The 17,762-nt window shown below is 30.6% G+C and overlaps 1 protein-coding gene across 1 annotated transcript in view; it reads left to right on the forward strand.

Moving 5' to 3' along the window:
- Smp_157870 (hypothetical protein) overlaps window positions 1-15,444 on the forward strand; it is a gene marked incomplete at both ends in the record, with an annotated part of 31,760 nt that extends 16,316 nt beyond the window's left edge. The window contains 4 exons of the mRNA XM_018789455.1: window positions 6,298-6,516; window positions 8,254-8,517; window positions 14,108-14,255; window positions 15,395-15,444. Coding sequence (XP_018654896.1) covers window positions 6,298-6,516; window positions 8,254-8,517; window positions 14,108-14,255; window positions 15,395-15,444 — 681 coding nt within the window. The remainder of the gene's footprint in view (window positions 1-6,297; window positions 6,517-8,253; window positions 8,518-14,107; window positions 14,256-15,394) is intronic.
- Window positions 15,445-17,762: the final 2,318 nt, after the last annotated feature.

Below are 17,762 nucleotides of genomic sequence, written 5' to 3' on the forward strand. Positions count from 1 at the left end.
CTGGGTAATATTTAGTACTATTATAGTGAACAAGAACATGAGTGAGGAAAATCAAATGTGTATTTAAGTACAAATTATAGACAATCTCACTAAATTCTGATAACCATATAAGAAACAGTTAATTTGCAAAATAACAATCAATTGTCTCAGTCTTAACTGTTTCTTCCGTAAATATCAGTCCGTCTTCTCTGATTTCATTGTTTATGCACTTTGATACCAATTGCGCTTCGTTCCTATTCTTTCTTTATCGATCTTCTAGTGAAATACATTCTATGCCCGACCATTACCATATACTAATGTGGATATAAGTAGACCACACCACACTGTTATTACAAATACGTGTAAAGTTTAATGCTCGTTTATTAATTAAAGTATTAAAGGAGAAAATGTCTAATTCTTCCTCCTTAAAATCTGGTCTCTGAATGTATATCAGTAATATATATATATAGTTTTAATTTCATGCTGCAACCTAAAATCTTTTTTAGGTATTATTATTACTGTTATTATTATTATTATTATCAGAAGGGGCTTTCGTGGAGGTTTCAGTATTTTCATAGTTGAAATCATGAGTCAATAGAAGCTAGACCACCATGGAAAACCTGGAAGCACTGGACGTCCGTGTCGTCCTATTGTGGGACTCCTCATCAGTGAGCATCCACTAAACAATCTAATGCTTTATTCCTGTGATAACTGCTTGTTTTTGTTTTTATATTACATGGTAATATAATAGACTTTAATGAAGTTATGGACACGTATTTGAAGCTTCATAGTTTCATACATTTTCTTGTAAATTTTACAATGAAAGATATGTAGTATGAGAAGAACTAGTTGAAAAAGATCTCTCGACTCTATTAACTATTATGAGAAAAATAGCGTTTATTTACAACTTGATAGAATGCAATAACCGAACTTTTCATGTGTAATCACTTGAACCAGGGCTAAAATAGAAAAAAACAACTGTTGATTCCGAATTTATTTTACAATTAATGAATACCCAACAGCTGACATCAATTTTCTTTACATAGTTTATACTGCAGACTGACTTTACTTAGTCAACCATCAAAAACCAGGAGTAATTTGGCGACTGTTTGTTTTATTATGATACTCCTCAGAAGTCTACTTCCGCGACTTCGAATAATTGATGGAGGTGTCTTACTTACAATCTTGTTTGATTCTTCTCTATTGCTTTCCGTAGGTAAACGCCTTGAACCTAAAATAGTCGAACTCCATTAATTACAGTTTTTCATTGAAACTCCACGAATTATCTCTCAAAATTAGTCACCAGTCAAATCGAAATATTCAATTATAAGCAAATATTGGTGGTGGCTAGCTGTGGAATCTAGGACACGCGTCTCGTCCTATTTGAGACTCGTCAGTTGGATGTACCTACATTCCAGAGTTGATGTTCTCTCCGGGACTTGAATTGAGTACCGTTCGTCCCAAACGTCATCGCGTTACCCACTTAGCTACTGAGTTCAGATAGCCACTAATTTGGAAACCAGTAATAAGAATATCACGTCAATGTCTAATAAAAAATATTTTATTTACCTATTACACAACTAAATCAAACAATCTCATAAGGATACACTCAGTTATACATAGTATTTAATTTATACTTAAGCTGCAAATGATAACCATTCATAAATCTTAATTATATAATAATGTTACTGTTTATCACACATGTCGAAACTTTTAAAACATCCTCATCAAACTTAGCTTCAGCAAATAAATCTAATACAATAACATGTTCAACTATGTCCTAAAACTAATTCTTACTAAAGTGTTTTATTTAGTTTCATCGAGTAAATCAATGTCAAAACGAAAAAAAAGGGAATTAAGTATTTTTATAGTTTCTCTCATTTCATTAGGTTACATTAGATTTCATTAGCTCAATGTGGTTTTTCTATTCAATTCCATTTTTCCTATTTATAATAAGTAGTCATTATCTCTTTCCCAATCATAAAGACTAATGAAACGACATATATGATTAATGTGAAATGAGTTGCTCGAAAACTATATATATATATATCCATCCAATACAGTAGACTTTTGTCATGATAACAGTAGACTTTTGTCATGATAACGAATCGTTTTCCAATAATAGCATTTGATTATTACGCCGATTTCCATAACTCTAACTTAAATAATGAAATACGGTAAACATGTATATGCATATACAATATTGAGAATATGCATATTTAACTTCAGCTAATATATCTTGTGCTTGGTTAATATATCTTGTGCTTGGTGAAATAAGACTTAGAATAGATTCTATCAAAACACATGGGTATATGTGTTCTGAGATTCATTTTACATAGTACCACTAATATTCTACTAACATAAAGTATCAAACTAAGGTTAATAGTTATCATAGCTTTATTAAGAACACTAAGTAAATTTGAAGTTTGTTCTCTTCTTTTTGTTGTTAAAATGAAATGTTGCCTGAGTCAAAAGTGTCAACCTTCAATCAGATCACAGAAATACGACATCTGCTACAAAGATTAAATTATATTTAATGTGCTAATTATGGTAGAGACTATTTTATAAACTTGTCTTTTGATTATATTGAAAGTTGTTATATCTAGAGGTTAGATTCTTGATATACAACTTGAGCACTCGAACACTAGAACCCTCCAGGTCGTGAATGTGAAGACAAAAAACAAATGAAAGGAATAATATTCCAAACAGTGTCAAATATGGTACAAAACTCCCAGGTACTTATAGTTTTTAGTAAAACCGAAATTATCATTACAGTCATCCAGTCTGCATACAGGGGTTTTCAGCATTTGTCCAAATAGAGAAGCTACACATAGAGATTCTGGAATATTCTTCCAAAAGATGATTAAATGGATTGTCTTCGGCTCTTTCTGAGCTTCTTAGAGAGTCCTCGAATTCCCGTATGAGTTGTCCTCATAAAAATTTTCTTTCAAATGTACTTTTAAATATATTAATCTGTTATTCTTATCAATCATTAAAATAAAAAGTTTTATCTAAAATTTATTGTTAAATGAGAGACGAAAAAACAAAAAAAAGAGATTAAACTTGTCTATTAGAATAAAATAATAATACTAATAATTGATTAATAAATATTTCGGAAATTAAGACAGAAAAAATTGTGACCTGATATAGTTCCGAATTTTATTATGAATATTATTATAATATTCGATTGAGGTAAGTCAATTTAAGTAAACTATAAGATTTAGGGACTTATTTTAATTATTTTAATTAATAAAGTGGTAACAATTAAATTGTATCAGAAAGGGTTTTTTGGATATTATAGTAAATTCAGTAGTTGAGATCATGAGTCGACTGAAGCTAGATCACCATGGAAAACCTGAAAGCACTGGTCGGCCGTTTCTTCCTATTGTGGGACTCCTCAGCAGTGCGCATCCACTATCCCGCCTCCCAAGATCCGAACCCAGGACCTATTAGTGGTTTATAGATTAAGCGCTCGCACGCGAGACTAATAGGTCCTACGTGTGAATCTCGCGAAGCGGGATCGTGGATTCGCATTGCTGAGGAGTCCCACAATAGAACAAAACGGCTGGTCAGTGCTTTCAGGTTTTTCAAGGTAGTCTAGCTTCAATTGACTCATGATCTCAACTATTAAAATTAAATTGTACTTTTCTTTTTCGAAAAAATCAAACTATTTATATATTTTCGGTATTTTCGGTATAGAAATTATGAAAAGAGTTGAATGCTTTGAGGGTGTAACAAAAAAAGGTTTTACAGAAAAAAAATCTATAAACATGTTACTGTCCTTTCGATAATTAAGCTAAACAGAGCTTTTGAGAAGTTTTGTTTTTCTATTAAGATGTTGAATATTGTCATTTTTTTAAACTCTTAAATAGGAAATATATTTCCTTGAAGAAGCTTAGACCAGATTGTCAGGCGAAACGTTGGATTTACTTCAAATTCATTCGTTGAGATTTCACATATATATTCCTCCTATTTAATGTCTTACATCAACTCGGCGCCCAAATAATGTCAAACTATTCGCTCTAATTTAGACGAAAGTTCTTATATCTTGAATAGGAAAGCTTTTTCTTTTTCTAAATATGTTCCAGTGAAATATTTCAAAATAGTATTGATATACTGTATGAATAAATTTATCATAGATTGAAATTTTACATAGATACCTTTCAATGATGATGATGATGAATGACAGTAAATAATCATATATATTTCTTGAATATCAGTTTATGTGGTTATACAAAAAAGAAACAAATCTTGTTCTTATGAATGTAACTAAACTTCTTTCTATGCATAAAAATATAATGTTTAAATTATAAATGATTTAAGAAAATGATGCAAAATACTCAACATTCACTGACCGGATACCATCAGCAACAGCGTTTTATGGGAGAGGACAAACCAGCTTCCAGCTGAAGAGGAAATTAGGAAAAGACGTTGGAAGTGGATAGGACATACATTAAGGAAATCACCAAACTGCATCACGAGGCAATCCCTAACTTTTAATCCAAATGGGAAGCGGAAAAGAAGAAGACCAAAGAACACATTACGCCGGGAAATAGAAGCAGATATGAAAAGGATGAATGTTAACTAGAAAGAACTGGAAAGGATTGCCCAGGACAGGGTTAGATGAAGAATACTGTTGGGCGGCCTATGCTCCTCCACGAGGGGTAACAGGCGTAAGTAAGTAAGTAAGAAAATGATAGAAATTACTTAAAAGATATTACTGAATCATATTATTCAGTAATAAACTTTAATCCTTAATTATTTATATCATTTTCTTTTTTATCTAATATTTCATAGATATTAATTGGAATATTATGGAACAAATTTAAAAGAAAAGATGAAGATACTACTTATAACTTTCAATCTAATTTTTTACCATCATCAGAACTAATGGAAAATCAAATATTAAAAAATCTTTATAAACAATTAAAATTTAATGTTGATCATAAAATTAAAAAATTAATTAAATTACAATATTCAATAGATGATTCCATAATTTTACCACAAATCGCTATTTCATTAAAATTTTGGTCTTTAAATTCAAAATACCATTTATCATTTAATAAGGATAATTTATTCTTTGAATATGTTGATGTTGAATTAAATTTTTTTGTAAATTTTCAAAATATTACTGATAGTAATCATATTTTCTATGGTACTTATGAGGTAAGAGTAATTTTCATAGATGTTTGTTTGTTTTTCTTTCCTGTTGATATCAAAAATTTAATACACTTGGTAACCAAGATTCTGTATGGGATTAGTTTGACTATCATGAAAATCAGAAAGAGGTTTTGTGGAGATTTTAGTAATTTTATATAGTTGAGATTATGAGCCAATTGAAGCTAGACTACCATGGAAAACTGGAAGCACTGGACGGCCGTTTCGTTTTATTATGGGACTCCTCAGCAATGCGAATCCACGATTCCGCTTCGCGAGATTCACACGTAGGACCTATTAGTTAACAGGTGTAAACTGGTACTAAGCGTAGATCAAGGCTTTGAAGATGGATTACCTTCAACTATCACTTGGAACATTAAACGTAATGAACTGAAAGGTTTAAGAAAGTAAAGCTAAAAGTATTCACCAATATCTAATTGAGGAAATGGAAGCAGTCACCCTAATTAACGATAAGAACATAATATTCAGATTACAGTGTTAATTACTATTGACTAGTTTAGGCAAAATCTGCAAAACTTTAATTAGTTTATGTGTCAGTAATGGGTTGTGCAGATTGTTGAGTTTGGATTGATATCATGAATGGATCAATGTTAGACCACCACTGAAAACCTGGAAACACTGGGCGGTCGTTTCTTCCTAGTATGAAACTTCTCAGCAGTGACCATCCACATGGAGTTAGGACACAGGATCTTGGGTCTCATGAGTGGACGCTTAACCTCTAGACCACTGACCCGGCATCCCGCGGTGGTAATGTCTAACCTCAACCAATCCACAATATTGCACAACCATCCATCGTTGTCTTCAGTGAGTAACTGTCTCACAACAGACCTGGTTGAACTCCACTGTTCACAGCTTCTCATTAAAGCTGCAGGAAACTCATTTTCAAGCCAGACTCTAGTAAGTATATGATAACTATCAGTGTAGGGTTGTAGAGTTTATGTGTATGAATTTAGATTTAAACGAATCACTACCACTACCAATACAAAACTACAAAACTAAATCACTTTATTACAAATTGTATAGACACAACTTATTTGTACAGACCATTCGAACATAGGTTTTCCAAAATTGAAATATTATCAAAATCAAGATGAAAATGCATCACCAATTCGTCAACATTTTTTCTCTCTCTGATTTTAGATAAATGAAATACAGACATTAAATGAAATCTTAAAACCTTGTTGGAATTTGATTTATTCACAATTCAACACAAACTATGACTTGATTTTATCAGAATGGCCTATTATTATATTGACTAATTGTTCAGAATATACTTTAAATGCATTCAAAGAATCTTGTCCAATTTCTAATTATCTTATATTACCATGTTTCAATGTTTATATGAAGAATGCTGTACAGGTAATACATATATGTATGAACATAATTCAAATTACGTTACCATATAAAACTGATTAACTAGTTGGGCCCGAAGTTCACCAGGGTAAAATTAGTGGCTGAACATATCTGTTTTGGATGCAAAGCTCTGGCTTTTTGATCCGAATAGCAATTGCTTCAGTCATCTGTAGGATTCTCAGTCTAACGGAATTAAGTAGATTGTTGTTAACACGATATATTATTGTGAAAGATTGCTCCATGTCGGCTGTATGTCTCGTTTGAATAAGATGAGCTAAAATGGAGCTTGATTAACTTTAGAATAGTTTTGACTAGATCATCTTAAGTGATTTCAAGGTGAATGGGGGTTGTTATATTAAAATTTTAAAGCATTTGTAAATGTATATTCCATATTGAGACTTTACTAACGTTTTTCTTTGTGATATTTAAAATTTTGTTAGTAAATATTTTAAGCCCCTCTTAACCTAGATATACGCTTAGAAGTTCAAATTGAAATTCGAAAGTCGAACAGGACATCTCCAAGACAATTCATAGACTTGATTAATAGTAACATCTTGAAAAATGCATTATATTTGACAGATAAACATTTTTTCATTTGAGATATTCAGTTCCTTGAAGTTCATAATCGTTCATTCAATGTAACAATATAACTTTAAGAGTTATGATGTTCATATTTTAGAGCACTAATGTCAAAAAAGATAAGATCAGAGGGGTTTTTGTGGAGAATTTAGTATTTTCATAGTTGAAATCATGGGTCAATTGAAGCTAGACCATCATCATGGGTCGCTCAAAATCGTGGATTGGTTGAAGTTAGACATTAACACTGTTGGATCCCTGCTCAGTGGTCTATCGGTTAAGGGCTCCGGCTCGAGACTGGTAGGTCCTGGGTTCGAATCTCGCGAGTGCGGGATCGTGGATGCGTACTGCTGAGGAGTCCCATAATAGGACGAAACGGCCGTGTGCTTCCAGGTTTTCCATGGTGGTCTAACTCTAATTGACCCATGATTTCAACTATGAAAAAACAAGATAAGACCATTACTTTGCATTGAAAGTACAATGATATAAATAAAGTCATTATGAATGGTAAACCGTTTCTTGTCAAATATTCTCTTTTGAAAAAATCTATTAAAGGAATCATTTAGTGAGATGTATTTGTCAGAAAGAGATCTACGAGCAACTTAAGTCAATAGTAAATGTAATCTACTAATACTACTCGGATTTATAGCTGTTTTCTATATTTTGTAAACACAGGACATTAAAATGGATATTTTTTGCTAATAAAGGACAGTTTTTACTCATTCAATGATAAGAAACTAGTGGACCACATCTCTAATTAGGTATGGAACTTTTCACTAATTTCAACAGTTGAGATCATGAGCCAATTGAAGCTTGACTACCATGGAAGACCTGGAAGCACTGGACAGTCGTTTCGTCCTATTGCAGGACTCTTCATCAGTGCACATCCACTATCCCGCCTCGCGAGATTCATAAGTAGAAACAGTTCTTCTTCAGAAACTCTACCACTCATTATTATAATAATCTGTTTGAAATTTATTTCCATAATGAAGTAATTACATTTAGTAAAACTTATGGTGATACACAAAATATGACAAGTATACTAAAATGATTCGGTATGTGATGGATGTTTGCACAAATCTTTATCCGTTATCAAGTTGTGTTACATGGTAGTCCAATGTGTTAATCGATATTTCATTATTCTGTTTCTTGTTATTACTATTATAGTGTGCATTACGTATCCCAGCAATTGATCAAGTTCTAAATAACTACCAGAAATCACTTGAAACACTTGATGAAAATATTCAACAGATGGAGGACTTATCTTCAGAATCAAATCCTAAATGTCAATCAAATGATAAAACCAATATAAATGAATCTTTATCAGATATTTTAAATTTAATCACTCGTATAATTTCTAACATGGATCGATTACCTCATTTCACCGACGTAGATATGAACTTGATTAACCGAATTTTTAAATCGATTGAAGTATGTTCAAGTGTAAAATAAACTAGCTTAGAGATTGTTATGTTATGTTACTGACATAAAAATATATAACTTTTGATATACCATTCAAAAGACCATTGAAAGCTAGGAAACTTTGGAAAGCTGTTCTTTTCTACTTTACTCCTCTTTTTCAACAGCTCACATTGACGACTGTACACTGAATCAGAATTAAAGCTCCCATATTTTTTCACAAGCATGATACATTTAGACTACTAAATTGGGATCCATTGTATTCCATTTCTAGTTCCAATCATTTCTCAATATAGCTTAGTAGTTCGCTTCATGAATTCAGCATTTTAAGAGGTCGAGACACTGGATAAATACTGGATAACCTGAATAGTTAGGATTTCGGTGGATGGAATCATAAATGAATTTGAAGTGTTAGAATGTTTTACAAAATGGTGTCATAGATTACTACATTATACTTGTCTAACCTATTCATTTAGTTGATAAAGTCGAGAACGGAAAACTATCTAAAAAGCAGAAGCTTTTTCTGTCGAAGTTAAATAAATACAGCAGTATGTGGTTTTTGTTAGTATTTTTAAAGTCAGATCGTTGCCAGGGCGAAATGTGAAGTAAGACTTGAGTTTCAATATTTAAAAAGTTGAAAGATTCATGACTTGCGCAGTATTCATATTCGGATTCTTCGTATTGGGACTCAGCAACAACATATTTGTTCTGGTTGGTTTAGATAAGATTTACTTATGAGGGGAACTAAAGCTTTAAAATTGTTCATAACATGCTTTTAAGATTGAGTACTTTACTAAAATATAGCCCGATTTCGACTTTGATTACCGGCAGATTATGATTCATCAAATATGTCACTAAGATTAACAACCGTGCTTTAAAATTAATTTATTACATATGAACTAACATCGTAGATTAAAAGACTAATCTAAGTTTTCGTTGCAGTTAGCAATGCAGTCTATGAAGGGCATTTTGTCTTGTTTCATACTCGTCAGATGTATGTATTTGAATCTCTGTGTTGATGTTCATTCTAAACCTCTAATTTAATATCTGTCATTCTAAACATTAACACTGGTATATCTAGTTGATATATTCTAAATGGGAGCAAATATGAGTATTGGACACTTACTGCTGATCATAGTCCAAAGTTATAACTGAATCTTACACCTAGACATCCGTTTACGAAATCGTTATATCCACAGAAACTGACTCAAGTGACTCACAAATATCACCAAGAGAAGATAGAGATGCTTAATACAACTGCTAATAGCATATATTTATATTTGTTTGATCAGAACTGCAAAATTCTGTACACATAAAGCATTTTTAATTTATGAACTTATGATAATGCATTTAACATAGTAAATTAAGTTTATTACTACTACGTAATATATTACATATTTCCAGCTATCATTTATCAAACAATTTGACTTGTAATAAAGTAAACATTTACTTTTCAGTTACTGACTATCATTCTAACAATTTATAAGTTCTTTTGAAATTACCTTCTACATCAGTCTAAGGGACTAACTTGGTAATTTATAGAACTAAATTTGGGGCTTTCATCATTCTGAAACTTTTGTACAATTTCATTGACTGGAAACTAAACCTATAAATACTTTTCTGGTTCTCATTTGAATCTGGTTTAATAACATGTAAGATAGAAACTGCAGTTTGATTTATTGAGAACACTTGTCAAGCTAAGTGAATTCAGCATACTCCTAGTGTAATGCTCTTTAATTATTTACTGAAATCCAAATTTTCATATTCATTTATATTCTAAAATGCCTAGGTTTCTTTAGAATTAACTTCATAAATCATGAATTCAGTTATTTTGTTCAATAGTCCCTACGATTTATTCGTATGAGTTATCTTCAAATACAGAACACTTTCCTTTAGTTGGTCACCACATGATTAAAATGATACTTCGTTCATATTACTGCTGAAGTACTTTGATAAATTTTGAAAGGTCTATGACTAGGACTTATAGTCTGTGATAATCAATATTACATGATAACCAGAAAAATTTACTAAAAGCTGTACAGACCTTGAAACGCGGTCATTTGTATGGTCATTTTTAGTACATGGTTGATTCTCACTTGACAAACATTCTGTATTGTAAAATAAGTTCAGAATATGTAAAATATTTTTCGTGGTTAGCGTTATCTTAGCGAGTTAGTTTTCTATGGGGTGGGGGCCGCCAACTTCATGCCCAAACCTCTTCCCTTATCCGGGCTTTAGACTGACGGTAACCCCAGAAGGGCTCCAGGCGCAGTTAATCATATATATATATATATATATATAGTATCTGGTTCTCCTGTGGGGCGGGATTGAGCTGTACTGCTCTGGTTAAGCCTGGTCAGTATCTGGTTTTCCTGTTAAACAAGATTGAGCTATACTGTTTGGAATGTCACGTGAAAGTCTGGATGGTGTCTGGTTCTCCTGAAAACCAGTGCAAAATTACCCTGGCCCACTAGGGCCCACTAGGGTATATATATATATATATATTCAGTCCTCTGTATTCAGTTGTATATTGACAATATTAGTACATATAACATACAAACTAGTACATATAATTACTAGATTTTCATTCATGTATTGAAATAAATTTTTTCCTGTAAATTTACAGATTGTACAAGAGGCTGACGAACTTTGCGAAACTCAATTTTCACCCTTTACTATATCAATGATATTACCAATGTTAAATAATTTATATTTAGTAAATATTGAAAAAATAGATGATAATTTGTCAAATCATTTTTATACTACTATAATAACATATTTGAAAACAATATTTAATGAGAATAATATACTGGAAGAATTTCTTCAGATTTCAACATTTCTTGATCCACGTTTTAAATATTCAATCAATCAAAATGATTATGAACCTATTCTACATAGATTACGAACAAAAGTATGTTACATTCTTATCATTATATTCATTGAATAATTCAATATTATCAGAAGGGGTTTTGTGAAGATTTCAGTATTTGCATAGTTGAAATCATGAGTCAATGGAAGCTAGACCACCATGGAAAATATGGAAGCACTAAACGGCCGTTTCGTCTTATTGTGGGACTCTTCAGCAGTGCGCATCCACGATCCCGCCTCGCAAGATTCGAAAACCCAGGACCTACCAGTCTCTCGCCAGAGCACTTAACCGATAGACCACTGAGTCGGCATCCCATAGTGTTAATGTCTAACTTCAACTTCTCGCGCGCGAGACTGATAGGTTCTGGGATTGAATATCGCGAGTCGGGATCGTAGATGCGCACTGCTGATGAGTCCCATAATAGGACGAAATGGCCATCCAGTGCTTTCAGGTTTTCCATAGTGGTCTAGCTTCAATTAACTCATGATTTCAACTATGCAAATAATTCAATATTGTTTAATATTCAAGAAAACTTGGTATATTTCTGGCTTTTATTTTCTGAAAAGGAAGATCATTATTAATATGTACCAATGAAAAATCAAAGGTCATAAAAATATATTTTAATTAAAATGTTGTTTTGATTTTCTAATAATGATATTTGGAAATATTCATATTGAACAGAATAACAAATACAAATAATAATGATAATTAATTATTATACTAATATATAAAATGAAATAATATTATTGTACGAAGTTTATTTTTGGTGAACCTTGCTATCACACTTCTAAGGAATGATAATACTGTCCAATATAACAAAGTTGTCCAAATTATGATGTTTAATTAACATTAATGTAAAAGAATGTATAGGAGAGAGAGAGGTTTAAGTTTGAAAGCAACAATATTTAAGCCTGGTTATTAAATTAAATTCAGTGAATACTTTTAAATATGTCGTAAGATTCTAAACACTTTTAATCAAGAATTTATTTCAATGGAAATTCAATTAATAGACAACAGCATTCTCAGGGTAAGTAAGAATGAATACAGTGAATACAGATACGATTAAAATGATAGATTAGCAAAGTTTATAAAAGGACCAGTCGAAATCAATCGGAAGGATAGACAAGAACTAAGAAATTTTCATAACTAGGTTAGGAAAATAGATACAATCTAACTGGATCAATACCTGTTGACAGTCAGCTAACAACAAGAGGAATAATTATGATTAAGTCTTATCACCGAGTCATTTATATGAGGTTAGAACAGTTGCTGGCAGTGAAATATAAAAAATAACATGTAAGTTACTGTATGTGTATACAAAATGAGGTTAAATAAAAGTTAGACATTGTTTAACAGTATTATGAGAATGCGATTAGTAATTCTACTTATCCAAACAAATTTTCTTCTAGTTTTATTTTCTTTAACGTTTGACTTTTTCAAAATAATGTTGCTTTGATTAACGCCAAGAAGTTAAACGATCGTACGATTAAAGGATGTTGAATCTCTCTTAATAACCATTTTTGATGTTATAACCCTGTATATCAGAAGATCCTGCATCTGAGGCATGTCCCAATTCAACAACTAGTTACATTTATTTCATTTTAATATATTCTTACTTTCCTAAAATGTTTAAAAACAGCACATCCATTAACCCTTTCAATTTGACAGTATATATAAAACTTGTACATTTCTTTTTTGATGTTTTAACTGTTTAATCTCCAATTCAAACTTTACAATCTTTTATAGACCTCATAAATCTTTAAAATTCATCAGAAAATTTTGTTTTTTGTATGAGTATCTACTTCTTCATGATTTACAATAGGTTATTCTATCATTCACGTAAGAAAAAACATTATAAACGTTACTAACGAACTAGACAATTGTACCTTTGTATATTGTAATAAACCATTAATAGCAAGTATGCAAAATGGTAATTCCTTGAAGAAGCTTGGACCAGATTGTCAGGCGAAACGTTGGATTTACTTCGAATTCATTCGCTGAGATCTTCTAAATATATTCTTCCTATTTAATGTCTTACATCAACTTGGGGCTCAAATGCTGTGAAACTATTCGCTCTAATTTAGACGAAAGTTCTTATATAAAGTATACAAAATTATATTGTATATAAACTACGTATTTAATAGTAATGATTACAAACGATTATTAACTCATTATTCAATAACATAATGATTATTTTATTAATAAATGGCTAAAATAGTCAAAAATCACTAGTATACATTAAATTTCATAGGTGACTATTTCAGAATGGTTTGGACATGTAATTATAGAGTTGGAACCATGAGTCAATTGAAGCTAGACCACCATGGAAAACCTGAAAACACTGGGTGTCCGTTTCGTTCTATTACGGGACTCCTCAGCAGTGTGCATCCACGGTTAAGTGCTATGGCGCGAGATCGGTAGGTCCTGGGTTCAAATCTCGCGAGGGTTGATCGTGGATGCACAGTGTTGAGGAGTCCCATAATAGGACGAGACGGCCGTTTAGTGTTTCCGGGTTTTCCATAGTGGTCTAGCTTTCATTGAATCATGATTTCGACCATGCAAATACTGAAATCTCCACAAAACCCCTTCTGATCTATTTCAGAATGGTTTGAACATCTAATTTTTATAATTTTTTTTTAAAAAAAGGAACCACTCATTCTTTCAGTGTATATTAAATAATGAAAATCTAAAAAAATTTTCACTTTTCTTAACTTTTATTTTTTCATATTGTAGATATCAATACTTGATAATTATGTTCAAAAAATAGGAATAAATCGTAAAATGACTTATATGGAAGAATTTCAATATTCAATTAATGATTATATAAATGAAAAATCAATTGATATTAATGAAAATCCTATACAATGGTGGAATGATCAATGTGATAAATCAGAAAAATATTCTATTTTTAAAATTTTAGCATCATATTATTTAACTATACCAATGAATATATTAAATAATAATAATAATAGTAGTATAAATATGGATAATATCAGTAGTATCTATTCTCAACAACAAAATATTAATAAAGTTATAAAAAAATTTAAAAATTTTTTTCAAAGTGAAACATTTTCAATAAAAATCAATGATAATAATAATAATAAAATCATTAATAATGAAAAAAATTCTATTACTAATATAAAATCTAATCATCATTCAATTAATTTATGGAATCGAATTGGAATTAAATTTATACCAATTTATCGATTTTTAAGAAAAAATTGGAAATTTTTTGAAAAATTGTAAGTAAATTTTATTTTATAAAATAAAAATTTAAATATTTTTTGATAAATTTTGAAATAATTTTTTTATAATTTTGATTGATGTTTTCTTTTTTTTTGTTTTTATTGTTTAAACGTTTATATGCCTTTATTACTTACTTATTTACTTACTTACGCCTGTTACTCCCAATAGAGCATAGGCAGCTGACCAGCATTCTCTAACCCACTCTGTCCTGGGCCTTTCTTTCTAGTTCTATCCAATTTTTGTTCATTATTCTCATGTCTATGTCCATTTCTCGATGTAATATATTCTTTGGTCTTCCTCTTTTCCTTTGGCTTTCAGGACTCCATATGAGGGCTAGCCGATTCAAATTATTTTTCAGATCTTAATTATTTTTCCGATCTATTAAAATGATCGATTGAATGATAAATTATTTGCATTGCATTATATTCAAGAAAGTTAAAGATTTGACAACATGTGAGCAAACAATTCTAAATCCAGACAATATTTCACAGAATACTTGAAACTTTTCATATGTATTGTTAAAACACAGATTTCTGTTTTGTTTCAGAAAATGTGGGGGAATATTTTGATTTGTCTAGGCAGTAATGAAAGCCTAAAATCATATAGCTAATCGTTTTAGCATCAATGTGATTTGAATATTTCTTTTGCATTATAAGTCGGAAATATTGTAGTGTTATAATAGGCCGATTGATCTATTTAGATGGAATATTTTCGAAACTATTATTTACTGTAACTTATAAGATTAACGGAATTCTTTTTTTCAGTTTTTTCAAGGGATTAGAGATGATTTTATGGATAAAAATGAAACCAAGGATTTTTACTAGCCATTATATTAACTCCACAATAAAAGCTTTACTGCATCCCTTGTCAGTTTTATGTGACAATGTAGATGTATTCTGTTTGATTTATACTTGTAACTGGTTATGCATATCTTTGATGAAGTGTAAAAACAGATAATCGAATAGCAAGCGACAGTAATTATTTATCTATTATAAGCAAAGATGGATGATGAAATCTAGGACAAGCGTTCTGTCCTATTTGGAACTCACCAGCTCGATGTACCTGCACTTTGGAGTTGATGTTCACCACAGACGTTGAACTCAGTACCGTTTGCTACGAACTCCATCACGTTGTCCACTTAGCTATTTAGTCCCGTTAGCTAATAGCTTGTGCAATGAGGCGAAGCTCTAATTCGTTTGTTTGACAATTCCCATTGATGTTTTTAACTGTAGTTGATCATACTGTTCAAACAAAATGTACATATACCAATAAGAAATTGATGAATTAATCATTTAGCTGGTTTCAAGATTTTACAATCGTTATTTAGTAGAAAATGTGATTTAGTTAGTGGGTTATTGGGATAACTAAAAATCTTGATTTCAATTTGTAACTAATTCTCATAATTGACTAAGCTAAAAGGAGACAATTTATCCAACATTATAATTTGTTAAACTAGTACACTATACAAATAAGTTGAACTCGGAATTATGATCTGCTTAATTATGTTGTAGTGAATGAGAACACGGGTGAGGCCAATCGAATGTATTTAAGCACAAATAACAGATAATCTTACTAAATTCTGATAACCATACAGTCAATAGTTAATTTGAAAATAACAATTAATTGTCCCAATCTTAACTGTTCCTTCTGCAAATATCAGTCCGTCTTCTCTGATTTCATTGTTCATGCATTTTCACACCAATTGTGCTTCATTCTTGTTCGTTTCTTATCGATCTTTTGCCAAAATACATTCTATGCCTGACTATCACCATATCCTACTTACGTGGGTATAAGTAGACCACATCACAATATTACCAAAATAAATATCGAATTTGTATTTTTTTTAAAGTGCCATCTTAGTATGGAATAGATTTTTAGTCCCCCCTCCCCTATTTCCAATACTCATTTAATTAATGTTATTTCTCATAGTTTTCATTGAACTGGCATTCAAATTAATTTCGTATATTTAAATAACTACTTATTAAACCAACTATTATTATTATTATTGTAGTGAACATATGGATGAAGATATCAATATTTGAATGACACAACTGAAAATAATTCTACTTATTTATCAGAAGATATTCACTTTTTCAATGGATGAGATAATCAACTTCTAGTCTTTATCTTATATTCTATTCAATCATGATTGTAATAATACACATAATGATCCAAACTAAAAATGATCATCAAATCAAACTGAAAATCATGAGAATAGAATCATTGAACATCAAGAAAACAAAAAACGAAAAAAAAAACATTGAAGGTTTACAGAATGAAAGATCAACAATAGAAACTACTTGTCATCATTTACATATTTTATAATGTTAATCTTTTAGTTTTTATTCAATAATTTAGTCTTTCTGATACTTTTCTTCTCTTTGTTTTTTCTTTTCTTTAATTCTTTTTTTTTCTTAGAGATTCAATTTTAATTTATGAAAAAATAAAAGGAAAAAAATGTTTTAATTGTTTATTTTCATCTTTTTTTTGTTTTAGAAAATATTTAAGTTAAACTGTTAATTTACAGGGAATTATATAATAAATTAATCAATTTAAGAATACCATGTATTTTGTATGTTCAGTATATACATATCTATATAATAACATTTTGAATTAAAATATACTTGGCTTTATTTGATTTTAAAGATTTATACACATATTACTCTTATACATGTATATGTAATTCACTATTTGATATATTTAAAAATGAAATAATGAAAAGTAATAACTTCATTATTCTTTTTATAAAATTAGTGGTATTTAATGATTACATTTATATCATGATGATACTTACTTACTTACGCCTGTTACTCCCAATGGAGCATAGACTGTCGACCAGCATCCTTTAACCCATGCTGTTCTGGGTCTGCATTTTTAGGTCTATTCAATTGTTGTTTATTCTTCTGATATCTATCTCTACTTCTCGGCATCATGTGTTCTTTAGTCTTCTTCTTCTTTCTTGACCTTGAAAATTCCAAATAAGGGCATGGCTTGTGAAGTAGCTGCGTACTTTCCTCAACGTGTGTTCTATCCACTTCCAGAGCTTTTTCCTGATTTCTTCCTCCGCTGAAATCATGATGATATATCCTACAGATCTTACTAATATCTCATTAACAATACTTTGAGAATCCTATTAATAACT

The sequence above is a fragment of the Schistosoma mansoni genome, chromosome W (assembly GCF_000237925.1).
Source record: "Schistosoma mansoni strain Puerto Rico chromosome W, complete genome".
Classification (NCBI taxonomy): domain Eukaryota; kingdom Metazoa; phylum Platyhelminthes; class Trematoda; order Strigeidida; family Schistosomatidae; genus Schistosoma; species Schistosoma mansoni.